This window comes from Ovis canadensis, chromosome 4 (assembly GCF_042477335.2).
Source record: "Ovis canadensis isolate MfBH-ARS-UI-01 breed Bighorn chromosome 4, ARS-UI_OviCan_v2, whole genome shotgun sequence".
NCBI classification, from domain to species: Eukaryota; Metazoa; Chordata; class Mammalia; order Artiodactyla; family Bovidae; genus Ovis; species Ovis canadensis.
Window position 1 is genome coordinate 47281077 of NC_091248.1, and position 14644 is coordinate 47295720.

General features: G+C 39.9%; 1 protein-coding gene across 5 annotated transcripts in view; it reads left to right on the forward strand.

Moving 5' to 3' along the window:
- The window catches only part of RUNDC3B (RUN domain containing 3B), a 173122-nt gene that overhangs the window by 118517 nt on the left and 39961 nt on the right, over nt 1–14644 (forward strand). For all 5 annotated transcript variants that reach the window (XM_069587703.1, XM_069587705.1, XM_069587704.1 and 2 more), the window contains one exon: nt 934–1091. In XM_069587703.1, the coding sequence (XP_069443804.1) occupies nt 934–1091 (158 nt within the window). The remainder of the gene's footprint in view (nt 1–933; nt 1092–14644) is intronic.

Sequence of the window (14644 nt, forward strand, 5' to 3'; positions counted from 1 at the left end):
ATAAGGATTTAAAGTATAAGGATTTAAAGTATAAGGATTTGGAGAATAAATTAAATGAACACTCCTAGAAAGTAGGGCAGAAGGACAAAGAACCAATAAATGAGTTAAAAGATAAGAGAGAATCTGTCTTTAGGTGTCTGCTAATAATTATACATTGCATATAGGGTACCAGGTATTGATAGTATTCTAAACACTTTACCTTTCATTTAATCTTCCCAGCTAGATACCCTTTTTGTTCCCACATTTTTAGATGATGAAACAAAGACCCAGAGAGATTAAATAATTTACCCAAGGACACTTAGTTTATAAGTAGTAGAACTGGAGTATGACATGAGACAGTCCCTTACACTGTAGGCCTAACCTAGACATTATACTGCTTTCCTGTAATATGCTAATGCTAAAATGTTAATAACTGTTTTTTGAAAAATAATCACTGAGAGGCAGATTTTTAATTAATCATTCTATAATTAAGTCTGTTTTGAAGCCTGAAGGCATTTAGAGTGTTTATCACTGTTGCAGAGCTTAGAAATTATATTTTAACTCAGGTGTATGTTAAATTATAAACATACTTTATTGAACTTTCAGGTCAGTTCAGTTGCTCAGTCATGTCTGACTCTTTGCGACCCGATGAATTGCAGCACGCCAGGCCTCCCTGTCCATCACCAACTCCCAGAGTTCACCCAAACTTATGTCCATTGAGTCAGTGATGCCATCCAGCCATCTCATCTCATCCAGCCATCTCACTGAACTTTAGAGAACTTTAAATAATGGAGAACATATGTTAAATTTTTAATTCAGTTAAAATGTTTTATTTACCATTTCTTCAGTGATACTTTGAAATAATTTCATTACAACATAGCTAAGAATAACATTTAATCTACTCAGCATTTATCTTCAAGATACATATTAGAATTTTGCACTTGTTATTACCAGGGTTATCTTGAAGAACTCTTACAACTTCGAGAGAACCAGCTGTCTGAATCTGTTGCTCAGAATAAAATACTACTACAGAGGATTGAAGATTCTGACCTGGCTCATAAACTGGAGAAGGAACAGTTAGAATATATAATTGTGGAGCTTCAAGATCAGCTGTAAGTGAGTCCTTTTGGAAAAATTTTGGCAGTATGTAAAGTTAAGAGATATGTCATGTTTGGTGAAGGATTCAAGTTCCAAGAAATCTGATTGCCTGCTATTTAGTTCTTTTTCACTTAGTCTTTTTAAAAAGTTTCCTTTTTTCTTGTAAAACTAATCCATGTTCACGGTAGAAACATTCCAAAATATGGGAAGAAGATAAAAGCACCTTCGGTTGTGTTACCCAGAGTTAACTGTGATAATGTGGTATGTGTTATTCCAAATGCGTATGCATAATTTTGAGGTTTTAGTGATTGCAGAAAGATGGCATATAAGATCATCCATTCAAAGTACACTGTGCTATTGAATGTACAGTGCCACTAGATGAACTTTTTGTTACCAGGTTGTGCCAGAATGTCACTGAGTAGTTTAGTAGAGCTGACATTTTTTTCATGGCAAGAGTTTTTTGTTGTTGAACACTGTGTATTGATCTACAATCTGGCACAGCTCCTTATAGTAGTGTTTAAAGGACTAGTTTAAAGCTCTTTCACCAGCCATACCATTTTGTCAAACAATTTTATCAATTAGTTGTTTATAGTGAAAAACTCCTCATGTTAATATTTACTTAACGTTAAGGATGGTTTTAAATTTTTTTCTTTTTTAAAATTAATTGATTAATTTTGATTGGAGGCTAATTACAATACTGTGGTGGTTTTTGCCATACATTGACATGAATCAGCCACAGGTGTACCTGTGTCCCCCTGTCCCAAACCCCCCTCCTACCTCCCTCCCCATCCCATCCTCTGGGTGGTCCCAGTGCACCAGCTTTGAGGGCCCTGTTTCATGCATCAAACTTGGACTGGTCATCTAGTTCACATGGTAATATACTTGTTTCAATTCTGTTCTCTTAAATCACCCCACCCTCGCCCTCTCCCACAGAGTCCAAAAGTCTATTCTTTATATCCGTGTCTCTTTTGCTGTCTCATATATAGGGTCGTTGTTACCATCTTTCTAAATTCCATATATATGTGTTAGTTTACTGTATTGGTGTTTTCTTTCTGACTTACTTCACTCTGTATAATCGGCTCCAGTTTCATCCATCTCATTAGAACTGATTCAAATGTATTCTTTTTAATGGCTGAGTAATACTCTGTTGTGTATATGTACCACAGCTTTCTTATCCACTTATCTGCTGATGGACATCTAGGTTGTTTCCATGTCCTGGCTATTGTAAATAGTGCTGTGATGAACATTGGGGTACACGTGTCTCTTTCAGTTCTGGTTTCCTCAGTGTGTATGCATAGCAGTGGAAATAATTTCACACTTTCAGAAAGGTTGCAGAGATAGTAAAAAATAATTTATATATGCTCTTTCCTAGATTCATCAATTTTCAGCATTTTCCACGTCATAATTCTTTCCTCCTTGTATATATGGATATGTTATTTTTTGAACTACCTGAAAGGTTGCATACCACATAGTACTTCAGTGTGTTTTTCCTAAGAACAATAGCATTATCCTAAACACTCACAGTTCAGCTCTTATTTTAAGAAATTTAAATTAATAAAATACTTCCATTGTACCTATATCTCATATTTCACTTTCATCAGTTGTCCAAGTAATGTTTCATATTACTTTCGTTTTTTTGGTACAGAATCTAATCCAGGATCACATTCTGCACTGACTCTCAGTATCTTCAGTTACTTTTGATGTTAGCGTTTCAGTGGTTATCTCAGTTGAGATTGGTATTTCTGAAAACATAAGCTAGAAATTTTATAGACTATCCCTCAGTTTGAGTTTGTTTACTTTTTCTTGTAATTAGAATAAGCTTATCCATTTGGGGCTAGAATAGTAAGCAAGCAGTATGTTCTTGGGGTGTCGAATCCAGAGGTCCATGAAGTCTGTTGGCCTTTTATTAGTGATGTTACTTTTAATCATTTGGTTAAGATGTTTTTCTCTTCTGTATAGTTACTGCTGTTCCTTCTGTAACTAACACATAATTTGCATGGGGATACTTTACGACTAAGAAAATTAAATGATTTAAGTAAAAAAGTTTTGTGAAGAAACGTAAAAATTTAGTATTTCTAGGAATTTGTGTCTTCATAAGAATTACATTCACTTATTTCTTAAGATTTTAAAAAAATATTTTAAAGAGAATGTGTCCTATGGCGTCTCTCTCACTGAGGAGCACATTAATACTACTAATCCTGTAGTGTCCCTCACTACTATAAGCAGAGAGAAAAATATTATGAAGCAAATGATAGAGATTTCTGGTTATTTCTTTACAATTAAAAGATTAAGAAAGTATTTTTCTTTTGCAAATAATACTAGTAGTTTGTCTAAATGCTTTTAACCTAAAAATAATTATGTAGTTGGTTTTTATTTATATTTCCATTTGAAGAATTAAATTTGAATGCATCACATTTATTTTACTTCTGATAATTTAAAGGAAAGTCTCAAACTTTTTAGTTTAAAAAAGAATTTGTGAGTTAGGTTTTATCTTATTGCTATGATAGAAGTGTCCTTGATCTTTCTGGTTTTGCAAAGAAACCTTACAATTGTTTTTAATCTCTTTAAGTTACTAATCTCAATACTAATAAATTACTAATTGATTAGTTACTAATAAATTAAAGTTTTATCTCTTTAAGTTACTAGATTAATCTAGTTAATCTCTTTAAATTACTAGAGCAAAAAATAAAAAGTTAAAGTCACTGATGAGAATTAGGTTATTGAATTTAGAGATTGGAGGTTTATTTTCACATAACATGGTTGCAGTCTCATGATTTGTTGTAAATTGGTGCCTTACAAGATCCCTTTATACAGAAAGCATTACAGAACACTCAATAGAAGAGTAAGGTGTCTTCTAGAATGTTTACGATTTGCTATGTTATCAGAGTCACATTTAAGGTACAGATAATCTCTGGCATTTTTGAAACTGTAGGGAGAGAGTGGACATTTTTTCCTCCCTATGTCACTGAGATTTTTTTCCAACAGGAAGGTTTGCAGTCAAAGATATAACATATAAAGACAAAGGTTAGAAGAGGAGCATTAAATGGAATGTGAAGTATGACATATTTGCTTCTACGTTATGTTGATTATCTTTTCCTGGGTGATTAATTTGCCACTTAACTTTTTATATATTTCTCAAAGGTTAGATGTATTTTTTAATTACTGTTAAAATATGCTTTAATAATGTCTTTAAATACTTGTGAAATCTGAACATTGTGTAGTTTGGGCAGTAGATGATCTCATAGAGGAGCGTTCCACAGCTTCATCGCAGATCGGGACTGTGCTCAGATACTGGCTCTGTCCTTGCCTATTATGAGCTCAATTTCAGTTGAGTTATTTTCTTGGAGCCTCTGTTGCCTTATTTGTAACATGGAGGTAATATTTGTGTTGTGGGTTATTATAAGTATTAAGTCATATCATGTTTAATACTGTTAGGACAAAGAAGGTAATCAAGATTATTAGTCTGTTTTGGCTTGTAGAAACCTTAAGATCTCCTTAATATATTCACTCAGATGAATATTGAGTTTAAAATGTTTTACCTTAACATGCCTAAATGGTACAGGTCAGACAGTGAGTCTGGACTTGATTGTATTATCCCTGAGTATCAAGGAATTCACTTTTGAGATCTAGTTTCTAAATGGTGTGCTATGCTATACTAAGTCACTTCAATCTTGTCCGACTTTTTGCGACCCTGTGGGCTGTAGCCTATTCAATTCCTCTGTTCAAGCGGATTCTGTAGACAGAAATACTGGAGTGGGTTGCCGTGCCCTTCTCCAGGGGATCTTCTCTACCCAGGGATTGAACCTGCGTCTCTAAAGTCTCCTGCATTGGCAGGCAGGCTCAATGGCAGTTGGATGAATATTTATGATAATATTATAGATCTGTGGTAGGCATTCAGAGAGATGTTCTGTCTGCTGTACAAGTGATTCTTTGTGGAACACTCATTGCAGCCCTTGAGAACAGTCTCAGAACAGGATACAAGAGCTAAACACCTTGTCATGATTATTATCGATAAAATGTATAATGATTTTTTTCTAGTTGATGAAATTTTTCTATTCGTGATTTGAAAAATAGGAATAGTAAAATGTTTTAGAGGACTCCCTAGTGAAGGGAGTGAAGAGCCTAGACTAGCAGAGTGAAGAATCATGCACTGCTAAAACTAGGCCACTGTTCCGGTTCAACAGCCAGTTTGGTGTAGTTCATGGTGAGTAGTAATCGTGTGATCTGTTGGCCTGAAAACCAGAAGTCACTGATGCTGTGGCACCCTGGCTCACAGCTTTTAGGATGACTGGTGTGGATTCTAACAGAGTGCAATGATGTCATCATAGCCCAGTTAAAAATGGGAAAATCATGGCAGTTCCTGGTCATATATATTTTTGGCAGGTAACAGCTATTAAAATATCAAATTACAATTAGGCTGACATATATTACACACAGAAGAACTGTACAAAAAAGATCTTCACGGCCCAGATAATATGATGGTGTGATCACTCACCTAGAGCCAGACATCCTGGAATGTGAAGTCAAATGGGCCTTAGGAAACATCACTATGAACGAAACTAGTGGGGGTGATGGAGTTCCAGTTAAGCTATTTCAAACCCTGAAAGATGATGCTGTGAAAGTGCCACACTCAATATGCCAGCACATTTGGAAAACTCAGCAGTGGCCACAGGACTGGAAAACGTCAGTTTTCATTCCAGTCCCGAAGCAAGGCAGTGACAAAGAATGCTCAAACTACCTCACGGTTGCACTCATCTCACACACTAGTAGGGTAACGCTCAAAATTCTCCAGGCCAGGCTTCGGCAATACATGAACCTTGAACTTCCAGATGTTCAAGCTGGTTTTAGGAAAGGCAGAGGAACCAAAGATCAAATTGCCAACATCCGATGGATCATCGAAAAAGCCAAAGAGTTCCAGAAAAACGTCTATTTCTGCTTTATTGACTATGCCAAAGCCTTTGACTATGTGGATCACAACAAACTGTGAAAAATTCTTCAAGAGATGGGAATACCAAACCACCTGACCCACCTCTTGAGAAACCTGTATGCAGGTCAGGAAGCAACAGACTGGTTCCAACTAGGAAAAGGAGTACGTCAAGCCTGTATATTGTCCCCCTGCTTATTTAACTTACATGAAGAGTACATCATGAGAAACGCTGGGCTGGAGGAAGCACAAGCTGGAATCAAGATTGCTGGGAGAAATATCAATAACCTCAGATATGCAGATGACACCAACCTTATGGCAGAAAATGAAGAAGAACTAAATAAACTCTTGATGAAAGTCAAAGAAGAGAGTGAAAAAGTTGGCTTAAAGGTCAACATTCAGAAAACTAAGATCATGGCATCCGGTCCCATCACTTCATGGCAAATAGATGGGGAAACAGTGGAAACAGTGGCTGACTTTATTTTTTGGGCTCCAAGATCACCGTAGATGGTGATTGCAGCCATGAAATTAAAAGACGCTTACTCCTTGGAAGGAACGTTATGACCAACCTAGAGAGCATATTGAAAAGCAGAGACATTACTTTGTCAACAAAGGTCCATCTCGTCAAGGCTATGGTTTTTCCAGTGGTCATGTGTGGATGTGAGAGTTGGACTATAAAGAAAGCTGAACACCAAAGAATTGATGCTTTTGAACTGTGATGTTGGAAAAGACTTTTGAGAGTCCCTTGGACTGCAAGGAGATCCATCCAGTCTATCCTAAAGGAAATCAGTCCTGGGTATTCATTGGAAGGACTGATGCTGAACCTGAAATGCCAATACTTTGGCCACCTGATGTAGAGAACTAACTCATTTGAAAAGACCCTGATGCTGGGAAAGACTGAGGGCAGAAGGAAAAGGGGACGACAGAGGATGAGATGGTTGGATGGCATCACCGGCTCAATGGACATAGGTTTGGGTGGACTCCAGGAGTTGGTGATGGACAGGAAGGCCTGGCGTGCTGTGGTTCTTGAGGTCACAAAGAGTCAGACATGACTGAGCAACTGAACTGAACTGATATTACATACTCTATTATCCATATAAGAATAGGAAAGTCAGGAAAATGCATACAGAGGAGAAAAAGGCCAGGTACCAGATTGTTAGATAAAATCATTTCTACGGGAATTTCTTCATAGAACCATTCAAATTCAGCTTCTTCAGCATTACTGGTTGGGGCATTTAGGACTCTCTTGTTGACTGTGATGGCTACTCTATTTCTTCTAAGGGATTCTTGCCCATGGTAGTAGATATAATGGTCATCTGAGTTAAATTCACCCATTCCAGTCCATTTTAGTTCACTGATTCCTAACATGTCTATGTTCACTCTTGCCATCTCCTGTTTGACTACTTCCAATTTGCCTTGATTCATGGACCTAACATTCCAGGTTCCTATGCAGTATTGCTCTTTACAGCACTGGACTTTGCTTCCATCACCAGTCACATCCACAACTGGGTGTTGTTTTTGCTTTGGCTCTGTCTCTTCATTTTTTCCTGGAGTTATTTCTCCACTGATCTTCCAGTAGCATATTGGGCACCTACCAACCTGGGGAGTTCATCTTTCAGTGTCGTATCTTTTTGCCTTTTCATACTGTTCATGGGGTTCTCAAGGCAAGAATACTGCAGTGGTTTGCCACTCCCTTCTCCAGTGGACCACGCTCTGTCAGAACTCTGCAACGTGTCCCGTCCATCTTAGGTGGCCCCACATGGCATGGCTCATAGTTTCATTGACTTACACAGGCTCTGGTTCATGTGATCAAATTGGTTAGTTTTCTGTGATTGTGGTTTTCAGTCTGTCTGTCCTCTGATGGAGATGGGTAAGAGGCTTATGGAAGCTTCCTGATGGGATAGACTGACTGAGGGGGAAACTGGGTCTTGTTCTGATTTACTGGCAATGCTCAGTAAATCTTCAATCCAATTTTCTGTTGATGGATTGGAGCTGTGTTTACCTTTGGGCTTCCCTGGTGGCTCAGAGGGTAAAGCGTCTGCCTGCAATGCGGGAGACCTGGGTTCGATCCCTGGGTTGGGAACCTGGAGAAGGAAAAGGCAACCCACTTTAGTACTCTTGCCTGGAAAATCCCATGGACAGAGAAGCTTGGTAGGCTACAAGAGTTGGACACGACTGAGCGACTTCACTTTCACTTTCAAACTATGGTGGAGGTAATGAAAATAATGGCGACCTACTTCAAGACATCCCATGCATGTACTGCTACACTCACTGCCTCCAACCCTGCAGCAGGCCACCACCAACCCACGCCTCTGCTGGAGACCCCTGGACACTCCCAGCAAGTCTGGGTCGGTCTCTTGTGGGGTCACTGCTCCTTTCTCCTGGGTCCTGGTGCACACAGGGTTCTGTTGTGCTCTCCAAGATTCTATTTCCCAGTCCTGTGTAAGTTCTGGCAGTTCTATGGTGGGGTGAATGTCAACCTCCTCCAAGAGGGTTTATGCCATACCCAAGTCTGCTGCACCCAGAGCCCCTGTCCCTGCGTCAGTCCACTGCTGACCCATACCTCCACAGGAGACGCTCAGACACAGTTCTGTCTCAGTCTCTGTGGGGTTCATGGGTCCTGGTGTGCACAAGGTTTGTTTGAGCCCTCTGAGTGTCTCTGGTGGAAATGGGGTTTGATTCTAAATGCACATTTGCCCCTCCTACTATCTTGCTGGGGCTTCTCCTTTGCCCTTGGACGTGGGGTCTCTCCTCACAGCAGCTCCAGCGCCTACCATCTTGCTGGGGTTTCTCTGACCTTGGACATAGGGTATCTACTGATGGATGCTCCAGAAAAGTGCAGCCACTGCTCCTGACCTAACACCCAAAAAAGATGTCCTTTTCATTATAGGGGACTGGAATGCAAAAGTAGGAAGTGAGGAAACACCTGGAGTAACAGGCAGATTTGGCCTTGGAGAACAGAATGAAGCAGGGCAAAGAGTTTTGCCAAGATAATGCACTGGTCATAGCAAATACCCTCTTCCAACAACACAAGGGAAGACTCTACACATGGACATCACCAGATGGTCAATGCTGAAATCAGATTGATTATATTCTTTGCAGCCAAAGATGGAGAAGCTCTATACAGTCAAGAAAAAGAAGACTGGGAGCTGACTGTGGCTCAGATCATGAACTCCTTATTGCCAAATTCAGACTTAAATGGAAGAAAGTAGGGAAAACCACTAGACCATTCAGGTACAACCTAATCAAATCCTTTAAGATTGCTCAGTGAAAGTGAGAAATAGATTCAAGGGATTAGATCTGATAGAGTGCCTGATGAACTAAGGACGGAGGTTTGTGACATTGTACAGGAGACAGGGACCAAGACCATCCCCAAGAAAAAGAAACACAAAAAAAGTGAAATGGCTGTCTGAGGAGGCCTTACAAATAGCTGTGAATAGAAGAGAAGTGAAAAGGATAGGAGAAAAGGAAAAATAAATCTATCTGAATGCAGAGTTCCAAAGAATAGCAAGGAGAGATAAGAAAGCCTTCCTCAGCGATCAGTGCAAAGAAATAGAGGAAAACAACAGAATGGGAAAGACTAGAGATCTCTTCAAGAAAATTAGAGATACCAAGGGAACATTTCATGCAAAGATGGGCTCGATAGAGGACAGAAATGGTAGCGACCTAACAGAAGCAGAAGATATTCAGAAGAGGTGGAAAGAATACACAGAAGAACTGTACAAAAAATATCTTCATGACCAAGATAATCAACGATGGTGTGATCACTCACCTAGAGCCAGACATCCTGGAATGTGAAGTCAAGTGGGCCTTAGAAAGCATCACTACAAACAAAGCTAGTGGAGGTGATGGAATTCCAGTTGAGCTATTTCAAATCCTGAAAGATGATGCTGTGAAAGTGCTGCACTCAATATGCCAGCAAATGTGGAAAACTCAGCAGTGGCCACAGGACTGGAAAAGGTCAATTTTCATTCCAATCCCAAAGAAAGGCAATGCCAAAGAATGCTCAAACTACTGCACAATTGCATTCACCTCACACGCTAGTGAATTAATGCTCAAAATTCTTCAAGCTAGGCTTCAGCAGTACATGAACTGTGAACTTCCAGATGTTCAAGCTGGTTTTAGAAAAGGCAGAGGAACCAGAGATCAAATTGCCAACATCTGCTGGATCATCAAAAAAGCAGAAGAGTTCCAGAAAAAACCTTTATTTCTGCTTTATTGACTATGCCAAAGCCTTTTACTGTGTGGATCACCACAAACTGTGGAATATTCTGAAAGAGATGGGAATACCAGACCAGCTGACCTGGCTCTTGAGAAATCTGTATGCAGGTCAGGAAGCAACAGTTAGAACTGGACATGGAACAACAGACTGGTTCCAAACAGGAAAGGAGGACGTCAAGGCTGTATATTGTCACCCTGCTTATTTAACGTATATGCAGAGTACATCATGAGAAAGGCTGGGCTGGAGGAAGCACAAGCTGGAATCAAGATTGCCGGGAGAAATATCAATAACCTCAGACATGCAGATGACACCACCTTTATGGCAGAAAGGGAAGAACTAAAGATCCTCTTGATGAAAGTGAAAGAGGAGAGTGAAAAAGTTGGCTTAAAGCTCAACATTCAGAAAACGAAAATCATGGCATCTGGTCCCATCATTTCATGACAAATAGATGGGGAAACAATGGAAACAGTGTCAGACTTTATTTTGGGGGGCTCCAAAATCACCGCAGATGGTGATTGCAGCTATGAAATTAAAAGATGCTTTCTCCTTGGAAGAAAAGTTATGACCAACCTAGACAGAATATTCAAAAGCAGAGACATTACTTTGCCAACAAATGTCCGTCTAGTCAAAGCTATGGTTTTTCCAGTGGTCATGTATGGATGTGAGAGTTGGACTATAAAGAAAGCTGAGTGCCATAGAATTGATGGTTTTGAACTGTGCTGTTGGAGAAGACTCTTGAGAGTCCCTTGGACTGCAAGGAGATCCAACTAGTCCATCCTAAAATAGATCAGTCCTGAATATTCATTGAAAGGACTGATTCTGAAGCTGAAATTCCAATACTTTGGCTGCCTGATGGAAAGAACTGACTCATTGGAAAAGACCCTGTTGCTGGAAAAGACTGAAGTCGGGTGGAGAAGGGGATGACAGAGGGCGAGGTGGATGGATGGCATCACCTTCTCAATGGACATGAGTTTAAGGAAACTCCGGGAGTTGATGATGGACAGGGAAGCCTGTGGTGCTGCAGTCCATGGGGTCCCAAAGAGTCAGACATGACTGAGTGACTGAACTGAACTGAATACAGGTAAATACTTCAGGCCACCAATAGAGGGTGCTCTCTAACTGTACATAATACATTCTTACTCTGCTCTCATCTAGCTCAGTTGAGCTAGAACTTGGAGATGATTGACCTCTTTGTAGTAAGGCAGCTTTCAGTCCATTCTGAAGATCAGCCCTGGGATTTCTTTGGAAGGAATGATGCTAAAGCTGAAACTCCAGTACTTTGGCCACCTCACGCGAAGAGTTGCCTCATTGGAAAAGACTCTGATGCTGGGAGGGATTGACGACAGAGGATGAGATGGCTGGATGGCATCACGGACTCGATGGACGTGAGTCTGAGTGAACTCTGGGAGTTGGTGATGGACAGGGAGGCCTGGCGTGCTGCGATTCGTGGGGTCGCAAAGAGTTGGACACGACTGAGCAACTGAACTTAACTGAACTGAAGGCAGCTTTGTGTGTTTTTTTCCTTGCCTTCATGGCAAACCTCAACCCTCGGGAGCCTTGACCATCTTCCATCAAGTAGCTCTTACTTGTTTGTCGTTGTTAAAGCTGTTGTCATTGTAAAGTTATTGTAACATTTCTTTAATCAATAGGAATTTAACAAATATTTTACACTAGGTTTGAAGTTTATTTAGGATTGTCACAGTCTTTCTAGTGGTCTAGTTAGTAGGTTGAATAGGCTTTGAGTTGTCACCCATAGCCCTGTTCTCCCCATAAGTGAGTGAAAGTTGTTCAGTCATACCCGACTCTTTGTGACCCCATGGACTGTAGACTCTGTCCATGGGGATTCTCCAGGCAAGAATACTGGAGTGGGTAGCCATTCCCTTCTCCAGGGCATCTTCCTGACCCAGGGATTGAACACAAGTCTCCTGCATTGCATGCAGATTCTTTACCATTTGAGCCACCAGTGAAGCCCTTTCCCCATCAGGCTAGTTATTTTCGTCGTGTGGTTGAAGAACACTGTTTTGTTTTGTTTCTGGATTACAGCAGAAATGCATATATTCAATGTCCTTCTATCAGTTAAATTTATTTTTCTTTTTGATGCTCAGATTGTCCAATCTTTACTAATGGAAATGCCTTTATGTTAATTCCTGTGTACTTCTGACAAGATACATTTGTCATTGCTAACTTTCTTGCTTTCTGGTACAAGATACCACAGGCTGATCTTGGCTAGTTCTGGTGCTGGAATCAGTCATTCCTCTAAGGATCCAGAGTTTATCTTATATTTTACAATGAAAGGGAAAAGGAGGCATTTGAGGGAATTCCCTGGCCGTTCCAGTAGTTAAGACGGCAAAGACCAACAAGGAAATAATTACTATAAAAAAAGGGGTTAGGGACTTTGCTGGTGGTCCACTGGTTAAGATGCCATATTTCCACTGCAGGGGGCCTGGTTGTGAACCTAACACAGCCAGAAAAATAAATAAGGAGGCATTTGAGGGTTTTTTGAGGTTGTAAATTCCTCATTAATATTTCTTTTCAAAGGATGCTCTTAAGTAAAGGTCAAAAGTTCAACTAGGATAAATAAGATACAAGGATGTAATGTACAGCACAGGGAATATAGCCAATACTTTAAAATAATTATAGATGGAGTATAATTCAAAAAATAGTGAATAGTTATTCACTATGCTGTATAACTGAAACTAATAGAGTATTGGAAATCAATTGTATTTCAATTTCTTTAAAACATGTAAACATTGAAAAGTATTTAAGAGACCTTTTTAGATTTGGGATTAACTTTTTGGGCAAGAATACTTCATAGGTAGGTAATAATTTTTGAATACCTGGCTCCTTACTAGGCTTTTTCTTTGAGTGTTTTATTCGAGGGGAAATAACTGTAAAGTGATGCAAAGAATCACTACAAAAATTTACAAGACTAGGTAGATAATTTATAATTTTTGAATAACTAAAAAGTGATCTTTATCCCATGTCTGTGTCTAAATTTAACAAAAAGCAAAACACAGGACTAAAGAAAATTTTATATTGAAATTATGAAGAAGTTAGGATTTTCGAAATGCTATGTAAATTTTCCAATTCTGGTAAACTTTAATGAATAAAGAGTAAATTCTTACTTCTTTTGGTACAAAATTGCTTTTGTAACTTCTCTGGCATTTATATTCATTCATTTGACCAATGCTGAGAATGCCATGAAGATCCAGGCTCTGTTCTAGTAGCTAGTGATTCTGGAGTGAATAAAACAGGGTTCCTGCCCTCATAGAGTTTACCTTAGGCAGTCGGCAGTCACTGACAGCAACAGTAGCAAACAGTGCCTGAGTGACCGTCCTGTTCCTCTTCCCAAGCAGCTACGAGAGGCTGTGAAACCGTTCCGTTTGGTACTTTAACCCACATGGCCAGGACGGAAACCTGGCCAAAACCCATTCTTCCAACTGAGATCAGACACCTGGTTTCAGGACCTAATGAAGCTCTGGTTCTTGATGTTTTGTTGCAGAAGGAATTCAGTGAAAGACAGAGGGATAGGTAAAAAGTGGATTTATTTAGAGACAAACACACTCCACAGAGTGCGGGCCATCTCAGAAGGTAAGAGGAGCCTCGTAATACTGCTGTGGTTAGATTTTATGGGCTGGGTAATTTCATAGGCTAAGTGGGAGGATTATTCCAACTATTAGGGGGAAGGGCAGAGATTTCCAGGAACTGGGCCACCACTCACTTTTTGGTCTTTGATGATCGGCCTTGGAACTGTCATGGTCCTGAAGGTGAATCATTTAGCTTGATGATGCGTTACAATGAACATATATTGAGGCTTAAGGTCTAGTAGAAGTTGACCCATCTGCCATCTTGGACCTGTTTGGTTCTGATCAGTTTATGTCATGTCCTCAGGCTGTGTCATTATTTTAAAAGTTATGCGCTACTCACTTCCTTTCTGTTTCAGCTGTAAGGAGGTAGCTCTTATCCTGTGTTCCTAGGAGAGGAAAAGAGGAGAAGTGTATCCACACCTCATGTTTGGTGGCTTTCCCTGTCTGGAACTTCAGTCTCTCGACCCTAGTCATTCTGCTCATTTGAGTAAAATTCTGAATTACTATACTTGTGCTGTGCATGTGTGTGTGCTCATTTGCTTCATTTGGTCCAATACTGGAGTGGGTTGCCATGTCCCCCTCCAGGGGATCTTCCTGACCCAGGGGTCGAACCTGCGTCTCTTGCATTGCAGGCGGGTTCTTTACCACTGAGCCACCAGGGAAGCCCCTTACTCATGCTAGATTAGATCCTTTATCTTCATGAAGATTATAGCCTAAGATTTTCTCAGTGTGCCCTGTCACAAATAGCGCTGGACTATATCCTGAGAATTATAGTACATCAGGAAATAAATAATACATAGAAGATAGCAAAGGTGTGCAGCAGGGATTTTGGGC